Genomic DNA, 19,604 nt, shown 5'->3' with positions numbered 1-19,604 from the left:
ACCTGAGTTCATTCCCGGCGGAAGCTGGCTTAGGTAGCCGGCTCCAGGTTGACTCAGCCTTCCATCCTTCCGAGGTCGGTAAAAGGAGTACCCAGTTTGCAGGGGGGAAAGTGTAGATGACTGGGGAAGGCAATGGCAAACCGCTCTGTAAAAAGTCTGCCATGAAGACGTGATGTGACATCACCCCAGAGTCGGAAACGACTGGTGCTTGCACAGGGGACTACCTTTACCTTTTAAAAGTAGGAATTGTCTCAGTGTTGCCCCCGTCCAGTCGCAGGGCTTCTCCTCCAACCCTGCCGCTTTCAGACAGCAAAACGGAGCCGTGCTTCTGTTTCCCTTCTGGGCGTCTTGGTGCAGCTGATGCGGATTAACTCTGCCACCTGCCCTGCTCTGAGGCCTTGGTGGATGGAGGTCATGGGAGCCGGGGCTATGAATGAACCCTTGTCCGGAACATTCCCAACTCCTAAGACCGTTCACATTTCCTAAATCGAGGCTGGGGGTGCTCCACACCACTTACGCGGGATATGGCTTGGCATTTCTGTTTTATCAGCGTGGCAGGAGGAGTAAGAAGAAAAAAGATGATATTGGATTTATATCTCACCCCATACTCTGAATTTCAGAGCAGTCACAATCTCCTTTACCTTCCCCCCCCCCCCATCCCACAACAGACACCCTGTGAGGTAGGTGGGGCTGAGAGAGACCTGTGAGGTAGGTGGGCCTGAGAGACAGAAGCTGCCCTTTCAAGGACAGTGCTGCCAGAGCTATGGCTGACCCAAGGCCCTTCCAGCAGCTGCAAGTGGAGGAGGAGTGGGGAATCATGCCCGGTTCTCCCAGATAAAAGAGCTCTGGCTGACCCAAGGCCATTCCAGCAGCTGCAAGTGGAGGAGTGGGGAATCAAACCCGGTTCTCCCAGATAAGAGAGCTCTGGCTGACCCAAGGCCCTTCCAGCAGCTGCAAGTGGAGGAGGAGTGGGGAATCATACCAGGTTCTCCGTTATAAGAGTCCGCGCACATAACCACTACACCAAACTGGCTCTCACACGTTATTATTCTCCTTCAGGGGGCTCAGGATGGCTGCAAAAAAGTGGTGCTTGGAGAAGATTCCACTCCCCCACACCCACCCCAGTGCTGCCAAGAAATCATTTGATCTAGTGTTGTTAGCTCCGTGTTGGGAAATACCTGGAATTGGAAGGGGGGCAGGGGTGGAGCCTGAAGAGGGCAGGATTTGGGGAGGGGAGGGACTTCAGTGGGGTGTAAATGCCACACAAGCTACTTTCCAAAGCATCCATTTTCTTCAGGGGAACTGATCTCTGTCGTCTGGAGGTCTCCAGCTGCCACCTAGAGCAGGGGGAGGCCAAACTGTGGCTCTCTCACACGTTGCGTGGCTCTTGAAGCCCCTACCGCCCTGTTGGCTGGCTTGGAGAAGGCATTTGTCTCTTTAAATCGCTTCTCCAAGCCAAGCTAGCTAGCAGCTTGGAGAATGCATTTCAAGTTAAAGTTGCTTTCTTTCCACCTCTCCCTCCCTCCTCCTTCCCCCATTTCCTTCCTTTCTTACAGCTCTCAAACATTTTTCTCTGTGGCTCTTACATTAAACAAGTTTGGCCCCATCTGACCTAGAGGCTAAAAGGTAAAGGTAGTCAGTCCCTTGTGCAAGCACCAGTCATTTTTTACTCTGGGGTGACGTTGCTTTCACGTTTTCACGGCAGACTTTTTACAGGGTGGTTTGCCATTGCCTTCCCCAGTCATCTACACTTTCCCCTCAGCAAGCTGGGGACTCATTTGACCGACCTCGGAAGGATGGAAGGCTGAGTCAACCTTGAGCGGCTACCTGAACCAGCTCCCGCTGGGATCGAATTCAGGTCACGAGCAAAGGGCTCCAACTGCAGTACTGCAGCTTTACCGCTCTGCGCCACGGGGCTCTTGACTTAGACTAGAGGCTGGTCACCCTGTATTTGATCCCCTGTCCTCTGGGCCATCTCACCATATTGCCTCTCTCGGCTAAATAGCCAGTTTTTTGTAGCAGTTAAGAGTGGCGGTTTGCTTCCCCACTCCTCCACCGTGTGCACTTGCCGGTAGTCACAATTCTCTCAGGTTGTTTTCATGTGGAGGCTTGCAATTATATTGTATCTGTTATCAGGGGTGTCGAACTCATTTGTTATGAGGGCTGGATCTGACATAAATGAGACTTTGTCGGCTCTTGGGCCGGGCCGTGTGTGTACCTATTTAAGATTAAGTAGCAAGAGATACAAACTTTCTAAAGGACACAGAAACACGACTAAAGCTTTTCTTTTTTTTTTTAAACAAAACCCTTAAAATAAAACGTGCTTAAAACATTCACTCGTTGGTCTTAAAGGTGCTTTCTTTGTATCTCTCCCACAGAATCCAGGGAACTGGGCAAAGGAAGCTCTGGCTCTTTCCCGCCCTCCTCAGGGGACGAGGGGTGGGGAGGAAGACAACAGAGAAAGCAGAGGCTTTGCTCTGTCGCTCCTGTGGGATTGAGCAAGCCTGGCAAAGCAAGTTGAGATGCAGAAGGAAGCAAGAGAGAGAGAGGGAGAAGGAAGCAGACAAGAGACAGTTGCTTGAGGGCCTGATTCAGCCCATGGGCTTCGTGTTTGGCACCCCTGTGTTAGGTGGTAATGGCCTTTGACTATGGGCAATAAACTTTGGCATACCATACATATTCAAATCTAGGCATTCCAGAATTAAGCTTTCTAGGTCACTTCTCGGTCCTTGTTTTAATTTTGAATAGTGGGATTTCCATTAGGAAATACTTTAATAAGAGAGAGAGGTAGATATGGAAAAGGGTTGGGGTTAGAATCATAGAGTTGGAAGGGACCTCCAGGGGTCATCTAGTCCAACCCCCTGCATAATGCAGGGAACTCACAAACACCTCCCCCTAAATTCACAGGATCTGCATTGCTGTCAGGTGACCATGAACATATGAAGCTGCCTTATACTGAATCAGACCCTGGGTCCATCAAAGTCAGTATTGTCTTCTCAGACTGGCAGCGGCTCTCCAGGGTCTCAAGCTGAGGTTTTCCACACCTATTTGCCTGGACCCTTTTTTGGAGATGCCGGGGATTGAACCTGGGACCTTCTGCTTACCAAGCAGATGCTCTACCACTGAGCCGCAGCCCCTCCCTAAGACCATCTAGTCTCTGTTTAAAAACCTCCAAGGAGGGAGAGCCTGTTCCACTGAGGAACCACTCTTAACCGTCAGGAAGTTCTTCCTAATGTTGAGTTGGAAACTCTTTTGGTTTAATTGCAACCCATTTCAGTGTGGGCACTGTTCTGCAGATGTCTCTCCCTGCATCTTGGGGCTTCCATTTTTGTTCAGAAGCAGAAGGCGAGCTGGCAGGCCCAAGCCATGTCCCCTGTCTCGGCCGGCAGAGGAAGTGGTTTGACTGGCCAGGAATGCAGCTTGCACCCTCAAGATTAATTAATAACTGCACCCTGGCTCCAGGCCACCTCCTGAGTAGCAGCGGAGAGATAAAGCTAACAAAAGACGGCTCACAGTGGGGGAAGGAAGAGTGTAGACGGTTGCTGGGGCTGGAAGGGAAGTTTTTAAAAATGAGATGATTTACCACAAGGCAGATTCTCCTGCAAAAAAAATTAGCATAACAATGCGTAGACTTTTCAAGACAGAAAAAGCTTCACACCTCTGGCTCTGCAGCTGGAGGTGGCAGATTTTGTCCGGCTCGATGGCTATATGGGACTTTGGCATGCTTCCCCATCCAGTTCCCAGTTTCTGGGGCAGAAGGGACGTTTCAGAGAAAAACTTCAGCGACGGCCCTGAAAAGGACGTATGCGATGCTCCCTTCGAATTTGATTTTCAGCTTCATTTCAGGGGGAGGTTTTAGTTGCAAGCGCAGGTGCATTGACACCCTGCCGAGCTCCAGAAGGGACCTGGAGATCTCCTGGAATTCCATCTGGTCTCCAGAGATCAGTTCCCTTGGAGAAGAGGGCTGAGAAGAAGCAGAGGAAGAGGAGGAGGAAGAAGGATTTATATCCCACCCTGTACTCTGAATCTCAGAGTCTCAGAGCAGCTCACAATCTCCTTTACCTTCCTCCCCCACAACAGACACCCTGTGAGGTAGATGAAGGTATTGGATTTATATCCCGCCCTCCACTCTGAAGAGTCTCAGAGCGGCTCACAATCTCCTTTCCCTTCCTCCCCCACAACAGACACCCTGTGAGGTAGATGAAGGTATTGGATTTATATCCCGCCCTCCACTCCGAAGAGTCTCAGAGCGGCTCACAATCTCCTTTACCTTCCTCCCCCACAACAGACACCCTGTGAGGTAGATGAAGATATTGGATTTATATCCCGCCCTCCACTCCGAAGAGTCTCAGAGCAGCTCACAATCTCCTTTCCCTTCCTCCCCCACAACAGACACCCTGTGAGGTAGATGAAGATATTGGATTTATATCCCGCCCTCCACTCCGAAGAGTCTCAGAGCAGCTCACAATCTCCTTTCCCTTCCTCCCCCACAACAGACACCCTGTGAGGTAGATGAAGATATTGGATTTCTATCCTGCCCTCCACTCCGAAGAGTCTCAGAGCAGCTCACAATCTCCTTTACCTTCCTCCCCCGCAACAGACACCCTGTGAGGTAGATGGGGCTGAGGGAGCTCCCAGAGCTGCCCTTTCAAGGATGACTCCTATGAGAGCTCTGGCTGACCCAAGGCCATTCCTGCAGCTGCAAGTGGAGGAGTGGGGAATCAAACCCGGTTCTCCCAGATAAGAGTCCACACACTTCACCACTACACCAAACTGGCTCTCGCAGTGTGGATGCTGCAGCATTACGCCTCTCTGAACAACCTCCTCCGGCACTATTCCTATGTTTCCAGGAATTTCCCAACGTGGAGCTGGCAACCTTGCCCTCTGTGCTCTCTGTCACGCGCAAATGAGCCGGAGTCAGGTTTCTCCCTGCGTTTGACTCAAGAAAATTTACAAGGGGGAGGTGGAGCACTGGAGAAGGGGCGGGAGAGCAAACTCGAGCTCAAAATTACATCGCCCGGCAGGTATGTCTCCAAAGGGGTGGGCTTGTACAAACAAGCGCTTGGGGAGTTTGGAAAGGAAACTCCCCATTCGTCCCCTGCCCTGTGCTGCTGGTTCGGCTTTGTGAGTCCGAAGCCGCCGTGGGGAGGGCAGCTCTGGAGGGGAGCGAGTTGGTGGGGGGGGGCATGCCTCTGGTAAAAATTTCCACCGCCAGATAACTCGCCCCCCCTCCGCTCGCTCCGCCAGAGCTTTGAAAAGCAGTGGCTCAGTGTCAGAGGCTGGGTTTTATAGCGAGGCCTTCCAGCTGCAACTTGTAGGGCTCAGGTATGTTAAGTAGTTGGGCTCATTGCAAAAGAGAAACTATAACATGGTGGGTTCAATGCAAGGAGGAGACGAGGTTGCAGTGCTCATAGCTCTTGATTGAGTCACAGCATGGTAATGGTTGAACTTAGAAGACTGCTGAACTGGGCCAATGGGGCCAGCTATATACAGTTCAAGGTTCACACGCTAGGATGCCGTTGGATCATTCATAGCAGCAGGGGGACCCTGATTGGAGCAGGGCAGCAGGGATTTGGATCCTCCTGCCCATTGTTCCCAAGCTCAGTCCTAAAGGCTCCAATGAGCCAGGCAGGAACACTAGTGAAATGAAACATTAGTCTACATACACAACAGAAGGACGGTGGCTCAGTGGTCGAGCATCTGCTTGGTAAGCAGAAGGTCCCAGGTTCAATCCCCAGCATCTCCAACTAAAAAGGGTCCAGGGAAGGAGGCGTGAAAAACCTCAGCTGGAGACCCTGGAGAGCCATGAATGGGGCTGTGGCTCAGTGGTAGAGCATCTGCTTGGTAAGCAGAAGGTCCCAGGTTCAATCCCCAGCATCTCCAACTAAAAAGGGTCTAGGGAAGGAGGCGTGAAAAACCTCAGCTGGAGACCCTGGAGAGCCATGAATGGGGCTGTGGCTCAGTGGTAGAGCATCTGCTTGGTAAGCAGAAGGTCCCAGGTTCAATCCCCGGCATCTCCAACTAAAAAGGGTCCAGGCAAGTAGGTGTGAAAACCGTCAGCTTGAGACCCTGGAGAGTCGCTGCCGGTCTGAGTAGACAAAAGTGACGTAGACCAGCAAGATTTGGGCCAGTGTGGCAAATAAGGGAGGGGCTGTAGCTGAGTGGTAGAGCATCTGCCTTGCATGCAGAAGGTCCCAGGTTCAATCCCTGGCATCTCCAGTTAAAAGACCAGAAAACAGGTGATTGGAAAGACCTCTTCTTGATACCCTAGAGCAGGGGTGTCAAACATGTGGCCTGAGGGCCAGATCAGGCCCCTGGAGGGCTCTTTTCAGGCCTGTGAGCAACTGACTTTCATCTGCTTCCTTCTCCCTCTCTTGCTTCCTTCTGCATCACAGTTTGCTTTGCTAGGCTTCCTCAATCACACAGGAGCTACAGAGCAAAGCCTCTGTTTTCTCCATTGGCTGACCAGCACATGAAGCAGTATATGTGCAAAAACTCACAATGCCCCAGCCATTTCATGTTTTCCTTTGGGCCTTAGGCTCAAAGCATTAACCATGAGACTTCTGTAACGGATGTCAGTAAATCTAAAATAGGTTTGCAGCTTGCAGATACACACTTGAAATGACCTGGACAGCATACTCAGGACTGCTACAGCACAGACGTTGTCTCCATGCTGACTTTGATTAACCAAGGGACTGATTCCATGTAAGGCAGCTTTATGTCTCCTTAGGACAACTGGATGCTGGCCAAGACCAGGGCGGGCGGGATGTGCATTGTGCATTCTAGCCGTCAGAGAAAAATACATTCTCAGTTTAACGCAGCCTTGAGGAGAAATAGAGCCATTAACAGACTCCTCATTTACTGTCAGCGGCCCCGTGGTGCAGAGTGGTAAAGCCGCAGTACTGCGGTCTGAACTCTCTGCTCACGACCTGCGTTCGATTCTGGCGGAAGCTGGATTCAGGTAGCCAGCTCCAGGTTGACTCAGCCTTCCATCCTTCTGAGGCCGGTAAAAGGAGTTCCCAGCTTGCTGGGGGGAAAGTGTAAAAGACTGGGGAAGGCAATGGCAAACCACCCAATAAAAAGTCTGTCGTGTAAATGTTATGAAAGCAACGTCACCCCAGAGTCAGAAACAACTGGTGCTTGCACAGGGGACCTTTCCTTTTCTTTCTATTTACTGCAATTCTCCATTCTCCAATTCCGACACATTTATTGCCTTTCTCTGTTTTCCCACACAACTTACACTATCCAGACCAAACTGTTATCCTTTCAGTTTGTTAATTTCACCATTTCGCCGTTGGATTCTAACTTTGTACTATTTTGCATGCTTAACCCTACCCACAAGCTATATATAACAGTGCTCGCTGTACCCCATTTCATTGTCTGATGAAGTGTGCTTCTAGCAGACGAAAGCTGACATTCTAAATAAAACTCTGTTGGTCTTAAAGGTGCTACTGGACTCCCAACTTTGTTCCGTTGCTTCAGAACAAAGGCAGCATGGCTGCCCACCTGTACCAACCATCAGGGTGGAGAGAGCTGCAAACCCAAACCATACTAGGAAAGTAGAAATGTGCCTGTAATATTGGGTCAATTGATCCATAAGTGAAAAGTGTTGTGGAAGGTTGCTAACCTAGGTATCTTTCCCTTGGTGAACTTTTAAGGGTGAACTTTGTAATGTTATACCGTGCTGAGGTTCCTCCTCTAGTTTGGTGCGGAGAGACAGTTTGGTGTAATGGTTAAGTGTGCGGACTCTTATCTGGGAGAACCGGGCTTGATTCCCCACTCCTCCACTTGTACCTGCTGGAATGACCTTAGGTCAGCCGTAGCTCTCGCAGGAGTTGTCCTTGAAAGGGCAGCTGCTGTGAGAGCCCTCTCCAGCCCCACCCACCTCACAGGGTGTCTGTTGTGGGGGAGGAAGATAAAGGCGATTGTGAGCCGCTCTGAGACTCTTTGGAGTGGAGGGAGGGATATAAATCCAATATCTTCATCTACCTCACAGGGTGTCTGTTGTGGGGGAGGAAGATAAAGGAGATTGTGAGTCGCTCTGAGACTCTTCGGAGTGGAGGGCGGGATATAAATCCAATATCTTCATCTACCTCACAGGGTGTCTGTTGTGGGGGAGGAAGGGAAAGGAGATTGTGAGCCGCTCTGAGACTCTTTGGAGTGGAGGGAGGGATATAAATCCAATATCTTCATCTACCTCACAGGGTGTCTGTTGTGGGGGAGGAAGGGAAAGGAGATTGTGAGCCGCTCTGAGACTCTTTGGAGTGGAGGGCGGGATATAAATCCAATATCTTCATCTACCTCACAGGGTGTCTGTTGTGGGGGAGGAAGGGAAAGGAGATTGTGAGCCGCTCTGAGACTCTTTGGAGTGGAGGGCGGGATATAAATCCAATATCTTCATCTACCTCACAGGGTGTCTGTTGTGGGGGAGGAAGGGAAAGGAGATTGTGAGCCGCTCTGAGACTCTTCGGAGTGGAGGGCGGGATATAAATCCAATATCTTCATCTACCTCACAGGGTGTCTGTTGTGGGGGAGGAAGGGAAAGGAGATTGTGAGCCGCTCTGAGACTCTTTGGAGTGGAGGGCGGGATATAAATCCAATATCTTCATCTACCTCACAGGGTGTCTGTTGTGGAGGAGGAAGGGAAAGGAGATTGTGAGCCGCTCTGAGACTCTTCGGAGTGGAGGGCGGGATATAAATCCAATATCATCTTCTTCTTCTTCTTCTTCTCCACTCCATAAACCCCACTCTCCTCAAATGTCCAGGAATTTCCTAACTTGGAGGTGGCAACCCCTGCAACTGACAAGGTTGGGGTGGCGGAATAAGTGATAGACTGCCGTTTTCTGCTGCTCCAGGGGCCAAAAGCAGATTCATCCTCGACATTAGATGGAGGAAATGGAGCAACTCTTTGCCTCCTTCCTCTCAGCTGGTGATTAGTTTGGGCTGGCCAGGGTGCTTGCTTTTTGACCAAGCTAATCTCTTCTGGATTTGTTTGGACATGCTGGGAAACGTGTGTGTGTGTGTGTGTGTACATAGATGCACACACACATATACAAACACACATGGAGCAGAGGTCCATCAGTGGCTGTTAGCCACAGCATATTGATGGAACTCTCTGTCTGGGGCAGTGATGCTCTGTATTCTTGGTGCTTGGGGGGGGGGCAACAGTGGGAGGGCTTGTAGAGTGTCCTAGCCCCACTGGTGGACTTCCTGATGGCACCTGGGTTTTTGGGCCACTGTGTAACACAGAGTGTTGAACTGGATGGGCCATTGACCGATCCAACATGGCTTCTCTTGCGTTCTTGAAAGAATGGCACCGAATCCAGAACGCTTTTATTTTGCATCGGGAGTGGGAGAGAGAAATGGCATAGAAACAGTCACCTTTTCTCAGAAAGCTTTCCCAAGTCTCACTTCCTGTTTCAGTGCAGAGCATAATTTACTTCAAACTGGAGGTGGACTCCCTTTCCCCCAAAAGTTCCATAACAAACATCATCCTTTTGAAGACACAACCAGTTAAGTTTGTCATCCCCTTGAAGCAGAGAGGCTGTTTTGCTTGTCGTTTTTGTCAAGAGCCCTGTGGCGCAGAGTGTTAAAGCTGCAGTAATGCAGTCCTAAGCTCTGCTCACGACCTTAGTTCAATCCCCGGCAGAAGCTGGGTTTTCAGGTAGCCGGTTCGAGGTTGACTCAGCCTTCCATCCTTCCGAGGTCGGTAAAATGAGGACCCAGCTTGCTGGGGGGAAAGTGTAGATGACTGGGGAAGGCAATGGCAAACCACCCTGTAAAAAGTCTGCTATGAACACATTGTGAAGGCAACGTCACCCCAAAGTCGGAAACGACTGGTGCTTGCATAAAGGACCTTTTGTCAATGCCTATTTTGAAACATGTTTTGGGATCCTGTCTAACCTTCCAAAAGTCCAGAAAACCACATTTTCTCTCTTCTCAAATTTTGATTCCTCTTCCTTTTTTGCCCTGGTATTGGATAACTTTGGTGCAAAGTCCTTTTGGAGACTAGCTTAGGAAAACAATGATGGAATGCCTGTAAGAGAGCGGGGGTGTTCTTGAGCTACACGCAGAGTTCAGTTGAAGGTCTTTTGTCTTGTCTAGTCCTTCACTTATTTTACAATATTTCTATCCTGCCTTTCTAAGCTAGCTCAATGTAGTTCTCATCTTCCAGAGGCTGTTGAAATACCAGAACTCCCAGTCACCCTATGACATTAAGTGGCACTGTGTGATTTATTGAATTGCTAGTTCAGGCTTGGCAGGATGGGCTAGTACTGCCTGCCTGGCTTGGAAGCTGGAGATCGGGTTGGGATCCTGAACTTCTTGGGATTCACTGACGAAAAGAGTTAGGTTTCTGGTGCTCTTGGGGAAGTATGGAGAGGGGGAGCTATGGGTAGTGATAAGAGAATACTTTGATTTGTCACATATTAGGATTTCTGCACCCACTTATTTCCCTGTCCAACCCATCGGCCCATCCCAAAAGTTTCATATGCTAGACTAGAGGGGAGAAATGGCTTTTGGAGGAAGCCTCCTGTAATATGGAGTCAAGCCAAGTATTCCTTTGAAGCTAATATGGGCTGAAGCTCTCCACCGCTCTAGTCTAAGCTAGCACCGTGTGCTTGAACAGGAATGACCGTGGCTTGGTGGTAGAGCATCTGCTTGGCATTCAGAAGGTCCCAGGTTCAATCCTCTGCATCTCCAGTTGAAAGGATCAAGTAGCAGGTGATGAGAAATCCTGGAGAGCAGCTGCCGATCAAAGTAGATAATACTGACCTTGGTGTAGTGGTTAAGTGCGCGGACTCTTATCTGGGAGAACCGGCTTTGATTCCCCACTCTTCCACTTGCAGCTGCTGGAATGGCCTTGGGTCAGCCAGAGCTCTCTTATCTGGGAGAACCAGGTTGGATTCCCCCCTCCTCCACTTGCAGCTGCTGGAATGGCCTTGGGTCAGCCATAGCTCTATAGGAGTTGTCCTTAAAAGGGCAGCTTCTGTGAGAGCCCTCTCAGCCCCACCCACCTCACAGGGTGTCTGTTCTGGGGGAAGGAGATAAAGGCGATTGTAAGCCGCTCTGAGACTCTTGATTCAGAGAGAAAGATGGGATATAAATCTACAGTCGTCATCTCCTTCTTGATGAACCAAGGGCCTGATTCAGTATAAGGCAGCTTTGTGTGTGTGTGTGTGTGTGTGTGTGTTATGGAATTTTGAGGAGGAGCTGTGGCTGACTGGCAGAACTTCTGCTTGGCATGCAGAAGGTCCCGGGTACACATCTCCAGTTAAACAACTGGATTCAAAAGATCTCTTCCTGAGGCTCTGGAGAGCGGCTGCCGGTCTGAGTAGACAATACCAACCCCGATGAACCAGTGGTCTGACTCAGTATAATGCAGCTGTGTGCATGTTATAAACTTTTGGGGAAAGGCTTTGGCTCGGTGGTAAAGCATCTGCGTGGCAGAGGGCCCCAGGTTCAACCCCTGGCATTTTCAGTTGAAAGGATCAGGTAATAATTGTGGTGAAAGACCTCTTCCTGAGACTCTGGAGAGCGGCTGCCAGTCTGAGTAGACAATACTGATCATGATCTGATTTGCTGTAAGGCAGCTTTGCTTATGTATGTGCTATAAGCAGGCATTCTCTCACCAGGGGTGCTAGTGTTCCCAAACCTTTGGGGTTGCTGAAAAAGGTAAAGATAGCCCCGTGTGCAAACACCCAAGTCCTTACCGACCCATGGGGTGATGTCACATCAGGACGTTTTCTTGGCAGACTTTTTATCGGGTGGTTTACCATTGCCAGGGTTGCTTAGTCTAGCAGATATGCTTCAGATGTCAAAACCTGCAATCTAGTGGGATGTAAGAGTTTTAAATCCAGTCTGCACTCCGCTGTAAAGTTCGCCGTGTGAACACGGGACAGACACCCTCAGGATATCAAATGGGGATAGCCAGTACAACAGAGCTCCTTGGAGAAAAAGTGGGAGATGGATTTTTTTTCTTTCTGTTTTGAGGAGAGGCTCCAGATGCTATGTACAGAGCCCCGTTGGCGCAGAGCGGTCAGGTTTGCAGTACTGCGGTCTGAACTCTCTGCTCATGACCTGAGTTTGATTCCGGCGGAAGCTGGTTTCAGGTAGCTGGCTCAGGTTGACTCAGCCTTCCCTCCTTCCAAGGTCAGTAAAATGAGTCCCCAGCTTGCTGGGAGGAAAGTGGCGATGACTGGGGAAGGCAATGGCAAACCACCTCATAAAAAAGTCTGCCGTGAAAACGTCGTGATGGGACGTCACCCCCAGAGTCAAAATCAACTGGTGCTTGCACAGGGGACCTTTCCTTTCCTCCAGATGCTATACTGAAAATTTGGTGCCTCTGTCTCAAAAAAAAACAGCCCCCCCCCCCAGCTCCAGATACCGGCAGATCAATTCTCCATTATTCCTTGTGGGAATCGGTCTTCATAGGGAATAATGGTGTGCACAGCAGAGATTTCCTCCCCCCCCACACTTTCTAATGACCCTGAAGCGGGGTTGCCAATCCCCAGGTGGGGGCAGGGGATCCCCCGGTTTGGAGGCCCTCCCCCCACTTCAGGGTCATCAGAAAGCGGGGGGAGGGGAGGGGAGGGAAATGTCTGCTGGGAACTCTATTATTCCCTATGGAGATTTATTCCCATAGAAAATCATGGAGAATTGATCTGCAGGTATCTGGGGCTCTGGGGGGGGCTGTTTTTTGGGGTAGAGGCACCAAATTTTCCGTATAGCATCTAGTGCCTCTCCCCAAAATACCCCCCAAGTTTCAAAAAGATTGGACTAGGGGGTCCAATTCTATGAACCCCAAAAGAAGGTGCCCCTATCCTTCATTATTTCCTATGGAAGGAAGGCATTGAAGCGGTGTGCCGTCCCTTTAAATATGATGGGCAGAACTCCCTTTGGAGTTCAATGATGCTTGTCACAGCCTTGATCTTGGCTCCACCCCTAATGTCTCCTGGCTCTACCCCCAAAGTCCCCAGATATTTCTTGAATTGGACTTGGCAACCCTACCCTGAAGCGGGGGTGGGGGGGCTCCAAAGCAGGGGATCCCCTGCCTCTGGCAACCCTACACTGGACTCGAACTTCGTCAAACTCCTGAACTTTTCCACATGACTGCTGTTCACAGAGAAAGGACTTGTGCGATCTACAAATGTGGAGTCTTCCCCTTGGAACAGGCAGTTTTTGAGCCCCTCGCACTGTCGGCAGTGAGAATTGGGAGGGGGGAGCTCCGTTCTCACCCTTTCCCCCATCCCATCATCTGATGAAGTGTGCGTGCATCCGAAAGCTTACATTGTGAATAAAACTTCATTGGTCTTAAAGGTGCAACTGGACTCCTGCTTGGTTCCTTTTTAAACTGTGCAAGGGCGACGCAAGTGGAACCCTTTAACAAAACCTATGCGACCTGGGCCAGTGAGGTCTGCTTCCCTTGCCAGGGTAATCTGAGAAGGAAGGCGGGAGAGGGTGAGGAATTGGGCCTCTGTTTTTGAAATCTGGTGAGTCAGTGGAGGCAGCCCAGCCAAACGATGGCATCAGCATGCGTGCAAGTTAATCGGAGTTGACGGCACGAAGGCCTAGCGGGGTCGGGAGGCCACCTCCTGGCCATCGACTGTCAGGGAGCTGAATGCCGGCCCAGGAAGCCAACTGGGGCTGGAGCCAGACAAAACCCAAGTCTGGATGGGCAGCTGTTGTTGTCTTCTGAGGCGCGGCTTGTTTGGTGAAGCAGGGAACTTGGAGCAGTGTCGACCAGCCGAAGGGAGGCGCTTGGTGCTCAGCGCCCTTGGCAGTGGACGAGACCCAGGCTTCAGGTTCCTGAAGGGAACTAGGTTGGGGCCTGTGTTCTAATCCATTATCGGACATCTTAGTGTCTTTCTCTGCTGTTGTTTTAAAAGAAGGAGTTCAAAATCATCTCAGGGGTGTCAAACTCATTTGTTATGAGGGCTGAATCTGACATAAATGAGACCTTGTCGGGCCATGTTGAGCCGTGCCATATGTTAGGGTAGCCAAGTCCCCAGCGGAGGGGGCGGGCTGTTTTTGCACGAGTGGCGCGATGACGTCACTCAGAAGTGATGTCATTGCACTGGTAATATCATGCACCAGCCACTCTAGCAGCATCCGGGGAAACTCTGTGGTTTCCCCAGATGCTCTAGCGATTTGGGAGGGAAAACTCTATGGTACCATTTCATTTCCAGTTTATTTGGATTACAAGCACAGTAATAAGGATAAAGATTTTTTAAAATCTACAATCAGTTGAGACCATTGCACTGCCCCTTATTTTAGTCTTTATTTTATTTTTTAAATCTTTATCCTTTTTATTACTGATCTTGTATGGAAATAATCTGCATTTCTACTCTTCTGTGTCTGGCAAAGGGAATTTTGCCTCTCAAAAGGTTATACCCCAAGATAGATATTGGATAAAATCAGTTTTGACATTATACTTGACACCAGAGTTTGTTCTTTTAAGCCTTAGGATAGGACTTTAAATATCTCCTGTTAATAATAAGAGAATAGCACTTCTGATCTTTGCAGCTAAATTAGCAATAGCACATAAATGGAAGTCAAAAATTGCTCCTCCTTTAAATATTTGGCACTTGAAGATCTGAGAGAGAGAGAGACAGACAGATAGATAGATAGATATAATTGCTAAGTTAGCTGATTTGAATAAAAAACAAGTGGAGATAGGAAATGACAATTTTTTTGCGATTTGGTATCCAATTTTAAAGTATTTTGCAAATTTATAAAGAAATCCCGGAGATACTTTCAAGTTTACATTTATGGTAAATATTTTATTCATTTTTCTCTTTTTCAAATGTACACAAATATGTATATGTGACAGGGCTTCCTTTCATTGCTCATGTATTGTTTTTCTATTTTAAAATAAAATTATATAATAAAATGGTTATACCCCGAAAATCAGGTTGTTCTCTAATAAGATGCCACTGGACTAGAATCAAGTTGTTGTAACTCTCCGTTTCAGTGAAGGCTGGAAGGAGAAGGGAGGGGAAGAAGACATTGACCGATTTCTCGAGGCTTGTTCTGATCTCACAGCCCTTTTCTCCCCAGCACTTCAACTTTGCACAAGCTGCCATGGGACTGTGACTTGCCCCGCCTCTTTCTCGTGGCAAGCAAGATCCTCTGAAAACCGTTTCTGCTTGCTTTCTGATGATGATATTGGATTTATATCCCTCCCAATATTGAATCTCAAAGTCTCAGAGAGGTCACAATCTCCTTTACCTTCCCCCCTCCCCCACAACAGAGACCCTGTGACGTAGGTGGGGCTGAGAGAGCTCTCCCAGAAGCTGCCCTTTCAAGGACAACTCCTGTGAGAGTTATGACTGACCCAAGGCCGTTCCAGCAGCTGCAAGTGGAGGAGTGGGGAATCAAACCTGGTTCTCCCAGATAAGAGAGCTCTGGCTGACCCATGGCCATTCCAGCAGCTGCAAGGGGAGGAGTGGGGAATCAAAGCTGGTTCTCCCAGATAAGAGAGCTCTGGCTGACCCAAGGCCATTCCAGCAGCTGCAAGTGGAGGAGTGGGGAATCAAACCTGGTTCTCCCAGATAAGAGAGCTCTGGCTGACCCAAGGCCATTCCAGCAGGTGCAAGTGGAGAAGTGGGGTTCTCCCAGATAAGAGTCCGCACACTTAACCACTACACCAAATGGGTGGGGAAAGTTGCACCCCCGCGGCAGCTTGTGCGAAATCGGACAGAAGCGCCAGGGGTGAAAGGGCACTGAGACCGGAACAAGCCTAGTGAGAAATGGGTCATTCTCTCCTTTGAGCTCCAGGACTCACTGGGGGTTGGGGATCCCTGGTGTAGTGGATAGAGTGGCAGGCTTATGACACTGGACGACGCAGGTTCAAATTCCCTCTTCGACCATGGAGGCTGGCTGGGTGACTTTGGGCCCACTGCAAACTCTCAGCCTGGCCTGCCTGGCAGGGTTGTTGTGAGAAAATGTAGGAGGGGAGAATAATGTTCTCAGCCACTTTGAAATTCCAACTGGGAAGAAAAGCGAGATGTAAAATAAAGCAATGTAAATGCATGGGAAAAATAGCGTTTGGGGAGCAGCGACTGGAAGCCTACATTCCTTTTGGCTGTTTTTAAGCACACTGCCTTTTTTTGGTGTCTCTTTTTCCCTAGACGGCAGCCTATCGCCGGACGCGATTCAGAGAAGCCACTGGTGCAGCGTCGCTTACTGGGAGCACCGGACTCGCGTGGGGCGCCTCTATCCCGTGTACGAACAATCTGTCAGTATCTTTTATGACCTACCTCAAGGGAACGGCTTCTGCCTGGGACAGCTAAACCTGGATAACAGGAGCGAGACTGTCCGGAGGACTCGAAGTAAGATCGGCTACGGGATCTTGCTCAGCAAAGAACCGGATGGCGTGTGGGCGTACAACCGCAGCGAGCACCCGATCTTCATCAACTCCCCGACGCTGGACATTCCCAACTGTCGGACACTGATGGTGCGCAAAGTGATGCCAGGTTACTCGATCAAGGTCTTTGACTACGAGAAGTCTTGCCTCTTGCAGCACTCCACTGACCTGGAATACCCAGACGGGCCTTACGACCCGAACAGCGTCCGGATTAGTTTTGCCAAGGGCTGGGGGCCCAGCTACTCTAGACAGTTCATCACCTCTTGCCCATGTTGGCTGGAAATTTTGCTCCGGAACAACAGATAGCGGTGGGCCTCGGAGGGAGGAGCACCGCCGCCCCATACGAGACAGTCCCCCAAATTATCATCTACCTAGATTTAATATAAAAGTTTTATATATTATATGAAATATATATATATATTATACTTGTAATTATGGAGTCATTTTTACAATGTAATTATTTATGTACGGTGCAATTCTATATATGGACAAAAAAAGAAAAAAAATGCACTTTGGCTTATAAGTCTTTCAATACAGATCTTTGGGGGGGGGTTTACCTAAAGGATGGCGGGGGGAATCATACAGCAAAAGAATAGCGCCCTGCTATGGCTGTATAGTTTTTTTCCCCTAAAGTACCAAATACCCAGACAAAAAGCTAATCCCAGCCAGTCACTCATTGATAATAAAGTATTTGCATTATAGCTGTTTCCCCCCAAATCGTGTTTTTTCCAAAGAAAGCCAACGACCGGGCTCCTCTTATGACCAATGTTCCCTCTAAGCTGTGGAGTCTTGTGAGCAGAAATCCCACTTTGTGAGCTACTGGCATGAAAGTTGTTTTAATGTTGTTGCTGCATAAATTAGTTTGCTCTGGGGCCATTTTTGTGGGCTAAGACAAAAAATTGTGAAAAAAAACTGAGCTAGCTCACGCTAACTCAGTTTAGAGGGAACATTGCTCATGACTATAACTAAAAATTCTCAGCTCTGAATTTTAGAGGTTTACGAGATAATGCATGGGATGGAGAAAGTAGAGAAAGAAGTACTTTTCTCCCTTTCTCACAATACAAGAACTCGTGGGCATTCGATGAAATTGCTGAGCAGACAGGTTAAAACGAATAAAAGGAAGTCCTTCTTCACCCAAAGGGTGATTAACATGTGGAATTCACTGCCACAGGAGGTGGCGGCGGCCACAAGCATAGCCAGCTTCAAGAGGGGTTTAGATAAAAATATGGAGCAGAGGTCCATCAGTGGCTATTAGCCACAGTGTGTGTGTGTGTGTGTGTGTGTGTGTGTATATATATATATATATATAATTGCTAAGTTAGCTGATTTTATATATATATAAAAATTTTGCCACTGTGTGACACAGAGTGTTGGACTGGATGGGCCATTGGCCTGATCTAACATGGCTTCTCTTATGTTCTTATGTGACACAGAGTGTTGGACTGGATGGGCCATTGGCCTGATCTAACATGGCTTCTCTTATGTTCTTATGTGACACAGAGTGTTGGACTGGATGGGCCGTTGGCCTGATCCAACATGGCTTCTCTTATGTTCTTATGTTCCGGCATTCTGTAATCGTACAAAGAGGTTCCAAAGCAGCAACTGCATATTTGCATCTCTGCCAGTTCTTCCCCCCCAGTCCAACCCCTTTACCTTCCATTCCTCTTCCTCAAACGGTGATATTCAAGAAAAGGAACTATTCCTGGCTCTTGAATGCATCATCCAGAATCTGGCCAACTGCAGCAAAAGCATTTGTCCGATCAGCGAGCCTAATGTTTTCCATCGTCACATTTTCCCAAATGTTCCGCCAGTCTGATCGGAGCATTTTAGAGATGTTAAACATTAAAACAACACCAAGGTTTACCGTTTATATATTTCACAGTTTTCTCAGGTTATATATTTATAGTGATCAGGGGTGGAATTCTAACAGGAGCTGCTTTGCCTATTAGGCCACACACTCCCTGATGTAGCCAATCCTCCAAGAGCTTACAAGGCTCTTTTTTTGTAAGCTATTGGAGGATTGGCTACATCAGGAGGGTGTGGTCTAATATGCAAAGGAGCTCCTGCTAGAATTCCACCCCGATAGTGATTATACATTTGAACAGTTGCCAGGGATCTGAAAAACCGGTGAAGGGTTATTTTGTGTGTTCCAGGATTGTCTGCGTTTGCAGATTGCGTGGTTTCCAGAGCTGGACTTTCTGTTACGGCTGGCAGCACAGTGGACTAACGTTAATTTGTCGTAACAAAAATCTGTCCTGCCTTTCCCTCCATGTTCCTCACTTCTTATATTTCATCAGGCATCCTACAGAAATTGCACAGCTGAGGTGTATATAGCTATCGTTTTAATGTGACATTTGCAAATTATGGAGATGAGAAAATATGAACCATTGAGACCTTTACACTGTAATATGGAAATGTATCAGGCAAGTCAGAGGAGTCTGGGAATTTTCCTGTCTTGGGATTCTCCTCAAAGACGTTGGAATGGTCAGGAAGACTGGTGAACATCTATCTCTTTGGTCGTATTAAAATACCAGTTATTGTTGCCCAGAAACAGTTCATTTATCTGAGAAGACAGATTGAGGTGGGTAGCCATCTGGTCTGAAGTAGGGGTGGACAAACTTGCTTCCTACAAGAGCCACATAGAATAAAATGTCCGATGTTTGAGAGCTGTAAGACTTGAATGTCAGATGTTTGAGGGAGGGAGGAAAGGAAGGCAGGCAGGCAAAGCTGCTCAACGGGGCGGTGGGGGCTTTAAGAGAAACACAATCTGTATGAAAGATTCACAAGTAACTCTCAAGCCATGGTGTAGGCACCCCTGCTCTGAAGCAGCAAGACAAAGTATGAGTTCAGTGGCACCTTTAAGACCAACAAAGTTTAATTCTGGGTATAATTAAACTTTGTTCGTCTTAAAGGTGCCGCTGGACGAAAACTTTTTTCTATTTGGAATCTTAAGGAAACTTAGCTCAGCTCCTGCTAAAACCTAAACGCGAACTTTGCCACAAACACAGTATGGGGAGGGGGCTGTGGCTTGCTGGCAGAACATCTGCTTGGCATGTAGAAGATTCCAGGTTCAGTCTTCAGCATCTCAGGTTAAAAGGCCCAGGTGATGTGAAAGACCTCAGCCTGAGACCCTGGAGAAGTGCTGCTGGTCTGACTAGACAATACAGAGCCAGTGTTGGTGTAGTGGTTAAGGGTGTGGACTCTTAATTGGGAGAACCAGGTTTGATTCCCCACTCCT

General features: G+C 48.7%; 1 protein-coding gene and 1 non-coding gene across 2 annotated transcripts in view; both read left to right on the top strand.

Moving 5' to 3' along the window:
- SMAD6 (SMAD family member 6) overlaps positions 1-16,902 on the top strand; it is an 84,809-nt gene extending 67,907 nt beyond the window's left edge. The window contains exon 4 of the mRNA XM_060260362.1: positions 16,131-16,902. Within this exon, the coding sequence (XP_060116345.1) occupies positions 16,131-16,672 (542 nt within the window). The 3' untranslated portion in view covers positions 16,673-16,902. The remainder of the gene's footprint in view (positions 1-16,130) is intronic.
- Positions 6,148-6,219, top strand: TRNAA-UGC (transfer RNA alanine (anticodon UGC)). Its single transcript has one exon. It is a non-coding gene; the product is annotated as a tRNA-Ala (tRNA).
- Positions 16,903-19,604: the final 2,702 nt, after the last annotated feature.

This window comes from Heteronotia binoei, chromosome 19 (genome assembly GCF_032191835.1).
Source record: "Heteronotia binoei isolate CCM8104 ecotype False Entrance Well chromosome 19, APGP_CSIRO_Hbin_v1, whole genome shotgun sequence".
In the NCBI taxonomy this organism is placed as follows: domain Eukaryota; kingdom Metazoa; phylum Chordata; class Lepidosauria; order Squamata; family Gekkonidae; genus Heteronotia; species Heteronotia binoei.
Note: the sequence above shows the minus strand (reverse complement) of the source record. Positions and strands in the feature narration are given on the sequence as shown.